The following is a 17,630-nucleotide window of genomic DNA, read 5'->3' on the forward strand; positions in this document are numbered from 1 at the left end:
GATAATCAAGCTCTAGTTACAACAAAACAGTACAAGAGTGTTTATCTGTACCTATTCTCATCACAAGTTAAAAGCCAGATCTATTCTGAAGTTTCAGTGATACTGAAGCTGAATCCCAGCACAAGAAACAATGCAAAACAGAAAACAGTTATCTGCAGAAAAATATTATATTCCTTCATAGATTTATTTTCCATGGTCCAAAGTCTTATTTTTAAATTATCCCTTTAAGATACACATACTGGCTAAAACGTAACAGTAGAAAAGAATAAAGCCCCATACCATAACAGTCTATTTTCTGCCCCTGAAAATTAAGCTTTACCAAACTTATCCTGGTTTTCTTCAGCTTCCTGAAATTCTTACCAGTACTTCACATATCACACCTTAACATAGACCAGCACCACACAAAGATTCTCCCCAGTCCCAGAGGCCACTTCCACTTCACAATAGAAAGTGTCATTTATGTAAGTATTACATCAGTATTAAACATCTATAAATTAAGACAACTATTGGACAGTTACCTAAATTGTTATGATGGAAAGTCTTCATGGAACACAGAAAAAATTGTATAGATATTCTAGTATACTAGAATGATTTTTATCATCACTAAGGAGTGTTTTTTCATTTACTTGATCAAGAGTGTTGCAAAGTGAAAATTATTCCAAGTGACTGGGTCAGCTAAGAGGAAAGAAAGTGTCATCAGCTTCAAGAAAAAGAAACCTGTATAACGCCAGCCTTTCCACTAGAAATTAGTTCATATTCTTCATACCCCTCTCCATAGTACTAACTTTCAAGCTACTACAAGACTGATTTCAGAAGACAGCAGTAACAAAAAGATTCCTTATTAATCAGTACAAGCTCAGTTTTAAACCACTAATTTATGCACAGCATCTACATGGATTAGACCACCTGTTACACATATGTTACTTCATTGTGTCTCAGTTTTCAGACCAGTAAAATTTCAAAATTACAAAGTATTTATCAGAAATCCACCTGCTCCCAGGAGGTGTTGCCCCATCTTGTTCCTAAAAAACATTTCAATATCCAACTCCTTTTTGAAGCAATTGAGATAAAAAAAGACCAATTTTAGTGAAAATGTCTGTATGTGCTAGTCAGATTAATTTCTTGGCACCCCAAGAAACAGAAATACAACTCTGTTACCAAATTTCTGAAATTTAAATTACAGATTTTGCATCTCTATAAGAAGATTCCACTGATTTGTCAACTTTTTTCCTAAGTACTCTTCAGATGACTTAGTCCCAGTTTTATCCTTTATTTATGTATACAAGAAATAAACTTGGCCTACAAACTGCAAAAAGGAATACCCATGTCCATATAACATCCAGCTTGTCACTTAACAAAGAACTTCAAAAAGGCAATCAAGGAGTGTATTCAAGAAGTCGCACACACAGAGAGGGAAATAAGTCACCATCTTCAGCTATCACACAGTAATTTTTATTTTGAAAATAGTATTAGAAAGTAGCTCTTAGGAAACATTTGAAAGGAACTCCCACCACGATGTGCATGATGAAGGTCTTGCAGGTACTACAACTTATTTTTCCAGCTTTTACTGTGAGCAACTGTATGCCTTCAAAAAAGCTCTAGTAGGTAACAGACAAGGTGATTAGAGAGACTGAACAAAGGAAATCTAAGTGACTTGACTGCTAAATGATATTAGTTTTTAACAAAATAAAGTAACTTGAGAAGAGTAGTGAGTTTAAAAGCTTCATTGTTTAATCATTTTTACGTGACATAAAAGACTGCAACCTATGAATCCAAAGTACAGAAGTTTTCACTACTACATGACGCAAAACCAAAATGAGCATGACTGCTTTAAACCAAGATGCAAACGGAAGATATAACTACCTGAACCTAATCTGAAAGTGAAGATCTCATCTCGTAGTTTGGGCGAACCAGCTGACACACAAGAAATCAGAAGGAACAAAACCAAATAAGTACCTACAGTTGACCAGGTTCTCCTAAGTTGCTGTAATTGAGCAAAATGCCAATGTATCATCGGAACAAATTAACCGACACCTCCTGACAACAGCAGTAATTATGACTCCAGTTTACACAGTACAAAGAACCTGGAAAAACAGACAAGGCCTACATGCAAGTCCAATTAGTGTAAACTGCAGCACTTAAGCTATGTAACAAACAACCAACATCTAATGTGGTTTGCTAAAAGCATGTCCGGGAAATGTCCCTTTAAGAACCTCATGCAGCATATATTGAGGCAACAAATGAATCGGATCCCTTCCAGTATCTCAGACTTGATCCCAAACGCTACATCCCCTTTACTCCCACTACTCGCTATATTTACTCTCACTCTTGTACATATTGTACCATGACTAGCAAAAGCACTGTTGATGGAGGCTACTGCGTATCTTGAATCCCAGGGATGAAAACAGGTCTGAGTGGATGTACAAGTGACAAGAACACACAACACAGGAATAAAATCCAAAGCTGTAATCAAACTCCTGCCTAGATGAAAGTGCCCAAAGTCTCCATGCGCTTAACTGCACTGCTGAGCCTCAAGTTCTGCTGCTTGTCCAGTCCTGACAGTGCTGAGACCCAAATCCCATCAACCTGGAACTAGTTATTCCTTCCCTCGAGGGACTCAGTTTCTTAGGCGTGCTCTTAGACATGCCCAATGCCATGCGAGTACCAGCGGTAAACTATGTCTAAGAATAGGAGCAGCACTCACAGCTTATTTCAAGAGCAATGAGGTGAAGCATATCCCTTACTGCTCAAATAAGGAGGACGTTACATTAAACATGTGGAATAATTCCCAAGTACTTGAACCTTTGAAGGCTCTTTTAATTCCCCAAACCAGCTTACTGTCATTCAAGATGAAGTGCATAGGGCTTGACATCAGAACAGTGGATAACATTCATGCAGCACTTAAAAAAGTAAGATGACCTAAAATTTCTTTTTGAGTTTTATAGACAACTTACTTTTATCAGCACAGATACATTTGGAATTAACAGAAATTTAGCTGCAGTTCTTTTAAGTAGAGAATCTATTCTATAAGCTCATCTTTTGTTCTCTAACTAGGTTTCTAGCCCAGGGTTTTTTCCATAGCTGACTACTATAGAGGGCACAACATTTGGGAGTCTACTGCTTCAGTGGAAAGAGGCAGGTACAACTTCCTTTCAGAGTAAAAAGCACACTGTATTTTCACAAACATATTTTTGCCTTAAGAAATTTCATTTTAGCAACAGATTGACATTTGAAAAAAATTTAGTCATCTAGATGAATGACTGTAAACTATCTTGGTAAGACAGTCTTTGTGCATTGCCAATAATAAATTAGCTCCTCTTTCAGTTAAGCTCAGCTGAAAAGAGCATCTTTTTGACTACTGAGACTTCAAACAACCTTCTTGCTACTTCTTCCAGCTCATATACTGTATGATACATCAGAGAATGCTCTAGATATTAATCTGGTCTGGTAATGAGTTTTAATTTTGAGATTTTAAAATTTCTAGAGTTACCAGTACATTGACAAATACATGGAACAGTTTAACCATCCTGTTGAGATACACTTTTGTCTACACCCCACAGCTGGAAGGATCTTAACATCCAATGAACTGAAGATAATTTTACATTTGCATTTAATTAAAGATCACCAAGATATAGGATAAAGAACTCGATGATGGAGAGAGACTTAGTAACTATCTCCTACATTTTCCTTATAATTTGCTAGAAGCTTTGTTCTAGCTTAAAGCCATTATTAACTCTACTCTTGCGTGGATTGAAGATTATGACAGTATTCACCGAAGGGTAAAGGTTACAAAAAATTTCATACTTCTGTAGTTATAATTCAGTACAAAGGCAAAAAGGGATTTTTCTAGTGATGCACAAGCTCTCAAATACTGATTACAGCACACAAAATTACCTAAAGGGTACAGTTCCATGAAACAAGTTGCACTGATGCAAGATCCTACCCCTGCTATCATTGCTAAAAGGGATCTTCCACTTTTCCCTACTTCTTCCACTTTCCATTCCGTCCCCACGCTACATGCTCAACAACTCCCATTTCTACCCGACCCCCTCAGTGAGCCAATTTAGTTCTAATACTGTCAGAATAGAAATGGGGCTGAAAGGGGGAAGAAGAAAGTTTTCCATACGCTGCAACCCACCGACAGCTCAGATGACCATCTAGGCCCGTGCACAGGACAGGACTAACCCTTCAGATCTAGCAAGCTGTTTAATCAGTTCAGTCTGGTTTGCAGAACCACATCGTGACTCCGTTTCTGAAAAAAAGCATCTATGACGTCCTGAAAATTTTCTTATGGGTTGAAATGTGGCAAAAGGTTGGATATGGTTTGTTTGTATGAAGACTACTCCATGCTTTTGAAGAGTTCAGTGGAGTATGTACATGCTTCAAAAATCCGTTAGGAAGCAGTAGGATGTTTTGTCTTCAGATGGTAGCTTTCCCAATTTCTTGTACAGCAAGAAGCAGGATGAATAATTTGCTTTTGACAGACAGCAGAAGCCTGCTGTTATACAGAATCAATACACTGCTTGAAATTTTATCAGTTGTATGTATGAAGTTATTGATTTTAAAAAATTGTTTAAATGTATTTGCGATTGTAAGTTGAATTTTAAATAAATTGAAGCTTACGGCAATTGGATTGCACGTTTAAGAGAACAGAAATATATTTCTCAAGTTTCTCAAGTCTCAAGGTCAAGTTTATAATGAAGGGAAAAGCTGCTTAACTCCTTCCTTATAACAAATGGAGAACCCATGCACATGAAGGTTTTTGGTTTCACTCTGAGGACGTAAGCTCACTTTCACTTGCAGTTCCTAATCTCATTCATAATTATCGGTCACGTTACTGCCATAATTTCTATTACAGGTCAATTACAGTTATTCTGGTAATTACAGCTATTGCTCATATGGGAAAGGTTTAATACTTGGATGACCGTTACGGTTCACAAGTGACTTTTAATATGTTAATGCATTGACATTCACAAGCCTTAATGAGCAAACACTGATACATTTGCTTTAAGACTTTAATTCCCACAAATATCATTATAATAGCTGCTACCAAGTTGAAGAATTCGTCTATACAACTTCACTAAAAGTTCATAGCCTTAAAGACAGCGTGTACCTGTAGCAACCCGCCAATTTCATTCTGAACATATGACCTTATTTTTCTTGATTTTTTCCACTTACATCTTGGGCTGAAATTCCCAATAACAAACAGTGAATGAAAATGGTCACTTATTCATGCAGAACACATCTGCTAACACATACCACAGGGAAATGGATTATGAGTTCCTATCAAAGCAACCTTTTCATGCATCCTGCCAGATGATACAGTCACCCGACAGAGGTTAGTAAGGGACTCTTTTGAACTAAAGAGGTTGTAAGACAGAACTGAATTATTTGCTATTCCCACCCAAACTCTGACAAAGTGGGCAGCAACAGGAACCTGATGAAACAGCAGAAACCTGACTTGCCAAACAGAGGAGCATGCCCTAACTTTCACAGGAAAAAAATAAATTAAGCTGCAAGACCAGAATTACATTCACAAATGGACTTTGGTCTATAGAAGTTAACAAAAATTTCACGTTCAGGACAAGGCACTCCATTCACTGTTGGGAAAGAATCAGCTATCTAGGAATAGGAGAAGCATAGTCTCAACTACCATCACTGCTTCCTCTTACCACTGTTTGTGTCAAACTTGATGGTCAGGGCATGTCTCCCTGACTGAAATAATGTAAAACCAGTCAAAAGAAAAGGAACATCACCTTCATAAAATGGATTCTTTCTAGAAGCTATGTTAACCAACAGCATGTTTAGAAGTTTTGTGAAAAACTTGGCTGTTCACGTCTATCAAATAGGTCCTAAGGACTGTAAACCAGGAAGATCACAGTGCCATGACGATTCTGGATAGTGCCTTCAAAGATACCTCTAAAGGAGCCCCCTCTGCAATTCATGCTTCAGTGATTTGGGAAGTTAAGAATATCAAGTTGTCTTCTACCCCTCTTTTAAACGTTATCACCAAGTCAGAAAGAATGAAATTGTGCCAACACCTGAATCACTGCAGTTCACAGCCAAGCACGCTAACAAAACCAAACGCTATTCTTTTTCCAGTTTCGTTTCAGTCTCTGTTGTGACAGCCAATACTAAATGGGAGCTGGCTAAAGCATTATTTTATCACCAAGTTAGTGCTGCAAAAATCTAAAAATTTCTATAGGTTTCAGTAAAGACAAATATTCTCAGAAGCGGCTTCAGTAGGCTGCGGATTTTGCAAACCGTGTTCTGAAAGGCAAAGAGTTTCTTCAACAGTACTAAGCGAATAGCTAGGTCTAGGAGAAGTTGTTTCCACATATCATCCCTTTTCATTTAATTACTATTCTGTATTTTACTAGAAATACGATATTCTAGAAAGCTGTGCTTTTGTTACAGATTCTACTAATGTGTCTCAGGATATATTAGTATATGCATTATTAGCACATATTATATTAGCATATATTATAATATATAGTAGTCTTGCAAACTGAACTATCACAGGCACGCAGTTTGATTTGCTTAGACTGATTTTTATGCTATTAATATCGGAAAGTATAAAAGTAAACTTGAACAGTCTGTGAAGACCTTTATTAGAAACTATCACTGCGCACAGGAAATCAGACAAAGTAGCAAAAAAGTCTCTTTAATGAAACTGTAAGAGTAAGACCACTTACTGCTGCCTCACCTTCTTGCAAAAGAGCTGTAGTCTACAAATCAAGTAATGGCGGGGAAAAAAGAATTAATTTCATTCTAATACTGGATGTTACAAAAAACACATGAAGAGTCAAACCAGGAAGTTGTTATAAAACTGCCACTCCCTACCACACCTGCACTTTTTTACAGTATTTCCTAGCATATACCTAGCTTTTCAGACCCCGTAACAGGCATTTATACTATCAGCTTTGACACAGTATGTGTCGTATTACCACACCAAGACATTTGGATTGTTTTCCACTGAATACCTAAAATTTTATGATAAACCTGTCTGATTCTAGTGGCTTCTTGGCTTTGCACACAAGAACTCCACAAATGTACTCCCTTGCACCCAACTAGACAGTTTATTTTCCCTATTTTTAAGATTCACTGTTGATTCATTAGTAGTCATGTCCCGTGAATGTAGTCGGAAAGGCAGAGGAGAAATTATTAATCACTACACCAAAAAGTATGTAGAAAGAGCAAACAATTTAAGAAATTGTCACTTATTAAAGACAACCCTAAGAATACCATTTTAAGGTAGCACATCATAAGAAATGCAATTCCAGGAACTGAATTAGACTAGCTATAACTAGAGAACTCATTCTGCTCCACATTAGGACGCAGAAGTTTAAATATTACTATCTACACAGTCTGGGCTGCAGCTTCCCCCCCGCAGCCGTATCAGGTCGCTATTCTTCTATTGCTTTTACGGATTTGCACTAAACTTTCCTGCAGGCACAGTGAAGAGGTCTGCACGCTTAAACCGGGTAACATTATAAACTCTTGAAGGGGATGGAAAGTTGGAATTTTGGTTCCTATTTTTTCGCTAAACCTGTAGCAACCATTTAGCCAAACTCACTGAAAGATCTTCACTGTGAGGATGCTCACAACTGTCCAGGAAGTATGTCCAGATGCACAAGAGGCCCCTACGGTAGTGTCCAACACATACAAGAGCTGACGAAGATGAAGAATTCTCCTGTAGTACTGACATCCCTTGCAAAACAGCACCCTGCCTTTTGCCCAGCTGAATTGCCTGGCCTATCCCCTTTACACTGGATAGCTGCTGTCAAGACGCTGCATTGAAAACCGTACCTTATCACCTTGTAAAGTGAGGTCACCAGACAGAGCCCTCTGCAGCAATAAAGAGCATTCCTATCAGTGGTGTACGTTTTCTGTGAAGTTAATGACATGGACATAGTACAAGTCAAATGGTTTATTTTTGTTGTGTTGTAATAGCGATTTCTGTACAAACAGGAAGTGGTTAAAAGAAAGCCCAATAATTTGACAGCAAAATATGATCACTCTTAAACTCACCAATCTTGCTAATATTTAATAATTTTCATTTTTCTCCTCAGTATAGAACTAAATCATTTGACCTATTACTCTTTCCTCTTCTAGAGGCACTAGACTCACTTCACAACAAGAAAGTTTTCAGAGAAGAATTTGTCTTTTTTTTCTGTTATGACCACCTCTCATGTCAAGTCTTCTTTTCTATAATGCAGACTTCTCCTTACTCTTTCATGTTTCTTCAAAGTGCTGTAGTTAGCACCCAACATGCTATTTTGAACAGAAGTTCCTGAAATTCAGCACTTCGCTACGTACAAAACATCTCTGAGCACACATCGCATTGGCACAAATACGGGCTGTGAAATACAGTTCTGCATTTGTTCTGTAACATGTCAAGCGTCATGAGTCGTTGTCCCACGTATACAATCACACATTTTTTGTGTAAGACAGGATATAATATAATCAAAAGAACTAAAGTTAATTTGGGAAGGGTAAAGGAGAAAAAAAATATAAATTCTCTTTTAATAGCATTAATTTATACTAGCATAAAATTATTTTTTTAATCAAAGATCATATCAAGTTGCAATTAGTTACATCACACAACCTCCGATGTTGTGCTCTGTTTTCTGTCAGCATAATTAAGCCGCATCAGTAAGAGCAGTTGAAAAGAAAGACCTATCAGCTGTTAGAAGTATTAACAGTCATGAAAGTGAACCGATTTCCAAACTATGAAAACTGACCAAATATTTTTTTTTTAATTTTTACAGAGTTATGTTAAATTATATCAATTTGAACTCATCACTTTCTCTGTCAATTCAAAAACTGTCCTTCTATAGAGGAAGTCCCTCCTGTAGAGGAAAACAGCACAAGCTCTGGCATATAGCTCAGCATCACCCCTTTACTCCATGCGGGAGCCCGCGCTCAGATGCGGTTTTCTTCCACGTTTCAAGGCTTATTCCGTATTTTCCTCCTATCGTTTGCATTCTCAATTCCGAAAGACGGCATTTGTATTCGGATTCACCTCCGCCGTTAAACCCGTTAGGGCTGAAAGTCAGGGAAGGCCTGTAACTCAACGGGCGCAGGAGGAGGCACTCGATTAAGTTTTGTTGTTGTTGCCGTCGGACTAACCCTCCCCCGACCAAACCCGTCAGTCGAAACAGCCACGCTATGAAGTTCGAGCCGTACTTTGCACGGCCCCGGGCTCCGCCGGTCCCTCTTTGAACCGTAACCCCTCCAGGCGGGGGCCGCTCACGGCCCCAGCCCGCCGCCCCACCGCGGCAGCCGGCCAGGGCCGCCCCGCTCGCCCCGCGGCCGCGCACACGCGGCGCGGCGCCGGCCCAGGCCCGCCGCTCCCCACAATGGAGGAGAGGGTGACCCGGCGGCGCGCGGGGCGGCTGTCACCCGCCGGCCGGGCACGCCGCCGCCCCGCGGCCGCCCGCAGGTGTCAGGCACCGGCTCGCCCCCCTCCCGGGGCGCGGGAGGCGCCCGCCCCGCCTGCGGCACGGCGAGGGCAGGGGGGGGAGGCGACGGGACCGAGCCGCCAGACGGCGCGGGGGGGGGCTGGGGTGGGGGGGCGGCGGCCGCTGCTAAACGACGCGAGGCGGGGAAAGCGGCGCCCCGGCCCGCCGGGAAGAAAGGCGCTGCCCCTCCCTCACGGCCCCCCCCCCCCCCCGCCCCCGGCTCCCCGCTCACCCGCAGGCCCTGCAGCGGCGACGGAAGGCGGCAGCGCGGGCCGGGCCTAGACAGCGGCGCGGAGGCGACGAGACGGCGACGTCCCCTTACCAGCCGCCGCGGCAGGGAGCCAGCCGCTCCGCCCGGCCCCGCGCGCCGACGACGCCTCTCGGCCGGGCCGGCGCCGCGCACCCGCCGCTCGCGAGGAGGCCCCGGAGACGGGAGCCCACCAGGGCCAGGCCGCGAGCCCCGGCGCGTGGCGGCGCGAGCGCTCGCAGCGCCTCCAGCTCGGCGGCCGCCGCCGCCGCCCCCCCCCCTCCCTCCCTCCCTCCCTCCCCGCGCCCGGCTCCACTCGCCGCCTCGCTCCGCCGCCGCGCCGCGCTCTGCCCGGGTCCTTCTCCCCCGCACAAGCTTGGCGGCGTCTGGCAACCGGGCGCGCCCATTGGCCGCCGCGCCGCGTGAGGTCAGGCGCCCCCCCCCGCCCTATTGGCTGGATCCCGTGTGTGTACACACGCCGCCCGCCAATCCACGCGGCGTCGGCGAGGGGGGCGGGGCGGAAGGGCGTGGCCGGCCGAGACCCGCTGCCGCCGCCTTCCCCTCACGGCCCCTGGGCGGCGCCCTCCGGCTGCCGGAGGGGGCGGAGGGCCGCGGCGGCCGCCCGGTGCGGGCTGGGAGCGGGGGCCGGCCGCTGGGCGCCGGTCCGCGCTGGCTGACAGCTCCGGCCGTACCTGCCTTCACGGGCGCCGCCCTCCTGAGGCGGGGCGCTGCAAGTCAGTATGAAGTGTGTACATATATATTTGTATTTATATACGCCTGCAGACACAGGCCGCGCCAGGCTCCGTTCCGCTTCTCTGAGAGGAGCTGGCGCGATGCAAAGTTCAGCCGCCTCAGGTGAACGAACAGCCCTGCCGCGGCGCGGGGAACCCGGCGGCCGAGACGAGCCCGCGGCGGCGGGCGGGGCGGTCTTCGGCAAGTTCCTCTTTCAACGTGCCCCGCCACAGCTCCGTGGCTTTCCTTCCTGCGAAACAAAGGATCTCTTCGCAAACAAAGCGATGACGTTGCCGGTGAGCAGTTACCGCGCACCGCAGTCTTCTCCCCAGCGCTCCCCGCATCGCTGCCCCGCCGCGGAGGGACTGGTGAAGAGCCGCTCCGCGGGGCAGCGGGTGGCGCTGGATACAGCCCCGAGGAACCGCTTCCCAGCTGCAGTCGTAGGGCCCATTATTAAAGCTTTAAGAAGTATTTGCTTTCAAGACTTCCCTGTCTTTTTTAAAAACTGATTTCAGCAAGGCAGGATTAAGTATTCTTAAAGAGAGAATATGAATAGAAAACACTCCTGGGAGTAAAAAAACCAAAATCCGTTCAAAGCAGCGATGCAACATTTGTTAAAGTCTTTCTCCTGTACAGCTAGGCACACATCCAAGGCATGCGGCAACCCATTTTTCAGATTTCTGTAACACATACTCACCTTAATGCCACTGAGCAAGCTGAGCAAAACAAGGTTTATGTGGATGTAGAAACACTATTTACATGTTTTAGAAACCTCTAGACCACGCACAGAGTAGACCAAACATGGCAAACTTGTGTTTTTCTTGCTTTACACCCAACATTAAATGCTCTAGAAAGATATACTTGATCCTATCCTCTTTACTAAAAAGGGAAGAAACATCAAAAAACGTGTTCAAGCCTGTAAAATAGTGTGCTTAAAGGAAGGACTAAGGAAAACATTAGCAAGCAAGAACTGTATGTTTACTTCAGTGGGATAGTTCACAACAGAAAATCTAGCACGTGCCCAGGAATTTGCTGACTTTGTGATTTTAGCTTCTTTCCATCCTCTATAAATATTTTTCGTCACATGCAACAAGACCTTTACCACAGTGTTATACAAGATACCTTCATGAAAGCGTTAAAAAACCCCCACCAACTATTGTGTATTCTCTTAGAGACCCCTCTAACAGGTACAATCACAATAGCTAACGTAAAGGCAACTGAAGCACGCCCTGACAGAAGCACAGAAGGCATGCGCTGCCTTAGAAAAGGAAGCAAAATGGAAGGAAACGAGGTTGGCTGGTCTACTGCGCTATTCAGTAAGTTACCTGAGCTAAACAAATAATTGAACTCAAACCCAACCCCAGTAAAGACACTTCCGCTTCAAATACCTCTTTTTAGTTCATTGGTTTATTTACTTCCCTGCAAGAAACACCAATGAACTGAAGTCAGATACTATAACCGATTACGAACATGAAAAACGGGCATTTTAACCATTAAGGAGAGAAACAGAAGAAAGGTCACTGCTGTAGTTTGCATTTGCTTTCAACAGCAAACTGCAGAATGAGATGACTATATATACACTACTGAGTTTGAAGCTGCTGAAGCAACGATCAATTTGCATGAGGGTAATTATGCTATTGCTGTAACATTCTAAACCAATGCATAGTCTTTCAGAACTTACACAAATCCCAAACATTATCCCGGAATGAGGGCTGCGTTGAAAAACATCTTGGGATTATTTTTTTAGACATGCTAAGGCATGGGTTTAGCTGCTACTTAGAGTAAAACCTGCACTGTGGGAAGTTCTCATGTCTCCCTCCGGAAACGGCCAGCGGTCTCCCAGCCTTAGAACATCTCGCTCCCTCTGGCTGGTCAGATCCCATTCAGATCCCCCACCTTCCCCTTTCACACAACATACTACTTTTCAACATTTGCCAGTTTCATTGCTTTCTTGCCAGCCCACAACCCTTGCTGTGATAACCTATACAAACACGAACCCAAAACAGCCCCCCCCTTTCTCCTGCTGAACTTGCCCCCAACTCCCTGTAAAACCTTAGACTAAAATGCTGCCCAACTTCTGGGTCAGAGCACCACCATATTCCCCGACTCAACCTGCAGAACTGACATACCTGTTTGTTTGACGAGGGGATCACACCTTAGTCTGCACTTTTTGGCTTGGACCAGTAAGGGCACAAACCCCCCTCTATTCCATGCCCCACTGACTGGCAAGAAATGGTTCTTACCTTTTTCCACACGGCTGCTGTTCAAATGGTGAGTCTCTGTGCTGTGCCCTGATGCTGGAAAAAGTGGGACTAGTTGAAGGATCTTGCTACAGAGATTAGACCAAGAAGAAGCTAGAAGGCTGAAACAGCAACGCAGTTTTTTCCTTTTTTACTTTCTTCTGACAGGAAAGCAAGAATAAATGCTCTTGTCAAAACCAGATGAGAGCGACTGAATTAATTTTACATAAAATTAGCTGTTACAGGAGAGAAGAAAACACTGCTTAAAAGAAAACAGTACTCAAAAATCTTGGCAAAGTTCATTACAGTGAGATTTTAAACATAGCTGACTTGATTCTTTCTTAGTTACGTAAGAAAACTCATACAATATCTGCTCAGTATTTTCGACTATCTGAAGACTATTTTATCTGCCCTTTCTCTTGACATGCAGTAATTAATCCAATAGTGAGATCCCTCCACCATTAGAGGGATTTTTCATGCCATGTAGTCCCCACGTATATAATAGGACAATATGTCGTTATGAACGAAAAAACTGCCAAACTGGGATGCAATTATCTACCATCAGCACCATGTGTATCTGTGAAGGCAGGATGCCCAGAGATGATTAACATCTCTCAACTGAATTTCCAATTGTCACATGCCTGATGAGGTGAATTACTATCCAATCCTAAGTAAAACATTCACAATCTCAACATGGTGTATCTCTTAAAATGAGAAAACTACAAACTAGTTAATATTTACAATTTTTGTATTGTTACCTTTACTATCAAACTCAGCCGATAGCAAATGTAAAATTACATATACTTTTCAAACTGATGAAAACCACCCCCAAGGCAAAAATCTAAATACAAGTAAAAAGGGCAGCAGTAAAAGCTGTCATATTTTAAATAAAAGTATGAGTGAGCTTCTACAACAGTCTTAATGCCCTTCTGCGTAGCAAAAATTGAGACAGCAAAGCGCCTGTAAAAATGTATCTAATTGCTTAAAGCTCATTTCAAATTCATTATCAATTAACGGGTACCACTTTAAGATATCAGCACATTAAAAATTTCCTGGAAAGATAAAATCAATTTTTCTTGTAACAGATAAGCAAAAGAGGCTTCGTGACCAGTAATCAATTTTCTTCCAAGATGTCTGTTAGTCTGTTCGGTCTTTGGACAACTACACGTCACAAGCTGTGGCAGATGCTCTGACCTCCAAAGGCTGCTCCATTTTGGTAGAGTTAAAAGACACCCCCTGTTTGTTTCAGAGACTTACTCACTACTTTGAACCTCTCCACAATAGAACACACAACTTTGCAGATCATTTGAAAGGCTCGGGTGGTGAATATAGTAAGGCCTTTTTGAATCTTTAATTTGCAGTGAAGTTTCTCTCCTGTAGATTTGAGGCTAGTGAAAATAGGTTAAATTTCCTGCTTCAAATTAAACAGTGACAGTGGTAAATAGTTATCCAGAATAGGTCCTCTAGGACACTATCTAGAGCAAAAGGACTATATAACATCTTGGTTATCTTCTATCTTTCTAGCTGTGCTATGGCCAGGATGAAAACCACCACCATGTAAGGGTGCAGTATAAGGCACATGGCTAGCTGAGTTACCTTCAGCGAAGTGATTTGAACAGAATCAGGTTTGGCTCCCGTTAGAGCTCCATCGGGGCACACTGCAGGAACCCTAATCAAGCCCAGCAAAACCACAAAGCTATAAAGTGAACATAAGGTAAGAAGCCTTCATCAAGAGGGTAATAGGGGGACATTATCCCTAGGCAGACTTTCATGAAACTAAACTCCTTCAGCGAGAAGAAAGTGTAGAATACCAGCGACTGAGGCCACAAACTTCTGCTCAAAATGCCAGACTGAAAGCCTTTCTGTTTGGCCTAGCAGAACCTTCTTGCCAACGAGCATTTTCTTTAGCAGTGAGGCTGAGATGACAGAGGAAAGTCACAAGCTGAACATGGGTGTTGAAGCAAAGCAAGTGTTCCACATATCCTGTAACTACAGGTTCTTACCTTACAGCAGGAGGAGGAGTGGAGGGAACCTCATCAATGGACTTTATATTAGAGTCTTGGCACCTGGACAGCCATATTTTATGGTCCAAAAAGAAAAAAAAATGAAGTATCTATAGAGCTATCAACCATTTAGATCATATAGTCTGCCGTATTACTAGAAATCAGCAAACAGACCTGTTTCTGGACTTCAGTTCAGGATTTCCATTACAGTAGGTTCAGCAGAGAACAGTCTCTGCAACTTGAAGGATACCCAGAGGAAAAAAAAAAAACGTGCCAAGATGTAGCACAGGTTGAAGGACAGAAAGTAACAGAAGAATAAGAAAAATGGTACATTAAGCTAAGGGTGACAGGCAAATAAGATTTAGTTTGAAGACGAACACAGCTAGAGTAGATGCTCCAACTCATGGTAGATGACTGTGACAGAAACTGAGGGAATGGTGTATGATTTGACCTTCCATGTTTCAACACAAGAAAAAGTGAATGATAGTTCTTCAGCCCTCTTCAATAACGTTAAATCTAAAAACATTTCTTGTCTCCAGTGTCTGTGGAACACAATCACCCACAGCTTGAATGTGATACTATTCTGAAATGAAAATGTATAATAATTTTACATTTTTGAAACTGATTTACACCTACTCCTGAGAAAATAATAATTTAAGATTAGTGATAAACAAATACATAAGAATAATTAACTACACATTTCTTTAATTATAATTTATTTGTTTAAAAAATAGAAAAGTAATTCATAGCTTCAAAAATAGACTTTTGACCCCCTTTAAACTAATAATAATAGGATTTAACAATGGGCTTGAAAATACTAATGTTACAGATTTTTACAAGTTAGATAGCATACCTGTAACTACTTTTAATGTATTTGTATTACCCATGACAGATAATACAGCTTTTGGTCTTCATAAAATTTTTTAAAAATTGAGCTACAAGCTAGATAGGAACCATCAGCTACAAAAATCCTGGATTTTTTTTTTTTTTTAATGGAGTACTGAAAGCCTATTTGCTTTGTATTTCATTTTTGCTTGTATTTCTATTTGCTTGTATTTCATCTTAATTTAGTGCACAAAAATGTCATCAGAGCTGGGTCAAATGCTTCCTTAGAAAGTCAACCAAAAGGGGGTAACAGGCTACTAATAATAAAGTATCTTTGTACACAATCAAGTTCACCACAACCCACCCCCCCAACAACCATTTTACGTTTCTTAGAAATGCCTAGGGAAGTACGTATACGTGCCTTCTACCCTTCCTTGATGACTAAGATACCAAAGATTCTGAAGATCAGAAAGGAGGTGATTTCCTCAGTAGACAACCCATCATCATAGGAAAATACTCCCTATCCCTAGTACACGGTAGGATTCAAGCAGCTGGGCCACCCAAAGGAGGTCACTGAAGGGACACAAACACTGCAGCTGGACTACAGCTGTCACAGGGATGGTATGAAGGTTCATTATGGTGTGGTAAGTAATCTAGCAGCGGGGGGGTAACAAGTACCATATAACTTTTTTTATATATATATATTTATATATATATATACACACACCCATCACAAATTTCAGTTATCCTTTTTACTGTCCTGTTAGTGTCAAGATCTTATAAATATGAATTAAAACATTTTAATTTTTCTGTAATTAAAATGTCGATTTCTACCAGTGCAGGGAGCGTTTCATTGCTTGTAGCCAGGTATCCATAGCAGGTTTGTATTCCTCCAAGTCCTTCTGGGGCTCAAAAACTGCTTCTATTCGCCTTAGCTTCTTTAGTTGTTCCTTGTCAGTCCAAAATCCTATAAACAGAAAGTTCATTCTCAAGCTCAGCTGCAAATATGTTATTTTTGAGTTGTTTTAATTTGTTTCCAAGAGATCCAAAGCAAAAACACAGTGAGAAATCATGACAGCTTTTCTTTACTCAACCAACAACTTTCTCAGAGGGAAGCATATTTTTAACATTGTGAAACTCCTTTCCAATAGCATCCATTTGTTTGGAATCCTGACAACAGCACATCTGCTTAACTGGGACGGTTTCCAAGGAACAGCTCTGGTACACTGAAGTTCCCTTAGGTTTCAGCCACACTGCGCTTTCGGCTGCAGGTCCCTCTCAGTGAAGAAGGGCCACAGAAACCAAGACTTAGCACTAGCTGATTTCCTACTGTCTTAAAAATTGCATAAGTGGCAGAAAACAGCTGGTGTTATGTAGCCAGATTAATTTATGCTATTGAATCATTCTTGTCTATCAAGGGCTGCAGCTTTCTTACAGTTTCAATTCCTGAATAAGTCTCACCTGAGCATATAGGTTTTTTTCTTACAGTTGTTACTTACATATCAAAGCAATTGAAGGAAGTTAATATCCACCTACAAAATATACTTCCATCAAGCAAAACCGTCGACAGTTTGTAGTTTTAAGTCTGGTTAATTATATACAACAGTCCTGTGTGAGTAGAGCTGGATTTTTTTTCCCTGTTAATAATTTATTTAACTTCCATTGTGTTTGTTTCTGTGAAAACCTTAAAGAATAAAGGACTCGGTTCACAGATGACAGGACGCAGCTTCAGTAGGAGTGACACGGCTGCACGTAAGCACGGCAGCTTCCTTGTCACGTGATCCATCCCCACCGGGCACCGCTCCAGGCGGTGCAAACATGGGAAGGGATGCCGAGTGTCCGGGTCAAGAGAGAGGGAGGCAGCAAGACGGGGTTCTCCTCTTTCTTCTCCAGCAGAGAAGAAACATCCTCCTAAATGTAAATGAATCTTACAAACATATATGCAGATACTTTTCACATTAAACTCGCTGTCACTATTCGTTTATGTAAAACTAAAGCAGCATACAACTGCTCAGCAGATTGGGACATTGTGTTAGAAATACACGTAAGGTCCTTGATTTGGTTTATGTATGACATTATCATCCGTTTCTTTGGTCCATCAAATACAAGTACATGGGTA

The 17,630-nt window shown here is 42.1% G+C and overlaps 2 protein-coding genes across 12 annotated transcripts in view; both read right to left on the bottom strand.

Moving 5' to 3' along the window:
* TFDP2 (transcription factor Dp-2) overlaps positions 1-15,276 on the bottom strand; it is a 71,032-nt gene extending 55,756 nt beyond the window's left edge. The window contains exons 1-3 of one of the 6 annotated variants that reach the window (XM_076340976.1): positions 14,861-15,276; positions 14,687-14,749; positions 12,687-12,740 (exon numbers count right to left, since the gene is read on the bottom strand). The gene's annotated coding sequence lies outside the window, so the exon portion shown is untranslated. Of the gene's footprint in view, positions 1-9,696; positions 9,755-10,031; positions 10,079-12,686; positions 13,472-14,686; positions 14,750-14,860 lie in introns of those variants that run through there. The other 5 variants (XM_076340975.1, XM_076340973.1, XM_076340974.1 and 2 more) reach the window with 5 other exon arrangements.
* A 113-nt stretch (positions 15,277-15,389) lies between these two features.
* Positions 15,390-17,630, bottom strand: part of GK5 (glycerol kinase 5) — a 31,534-nt gene continuing 29,293 nt past the window's right edge. For 5 of the 6 annotated variants that reach the window (XM_076340985.1, XM_076340984.1, XM_076340981.1 and 2 more), the window contains one exon: positions 17,137-17,422. In XM_076340985.1, coding sequence (XP_076197100.1) covers positions 17,160-17,422 — 263 coding nt within the window. In that variant the 3' untranslated portion in view covers positions 17,137-17,159. Of the gene's footprint in view, positions 16,479-17,136; positions 17,423-17,630 lie in introns of those variants that run through there. The other variant, XM_076340983.1, reaches the window with a different exon arrangement.

The sequence above is a fragment of the Aptenodytes patagonicus genome, chromosome 6, assembly GCF_965638725.1.
Source record: "Aptenodytes patagonicus chromosome 6, bAptPat1.pri.cur, whole genome shotgun sequence".
Lineage (NCBI taxonomy): Eukaryota > Metazoa > Chordata > Aves > Sphenisciformes > Spheniscidae > Aptenodytes > Aptenodytes patagonicus.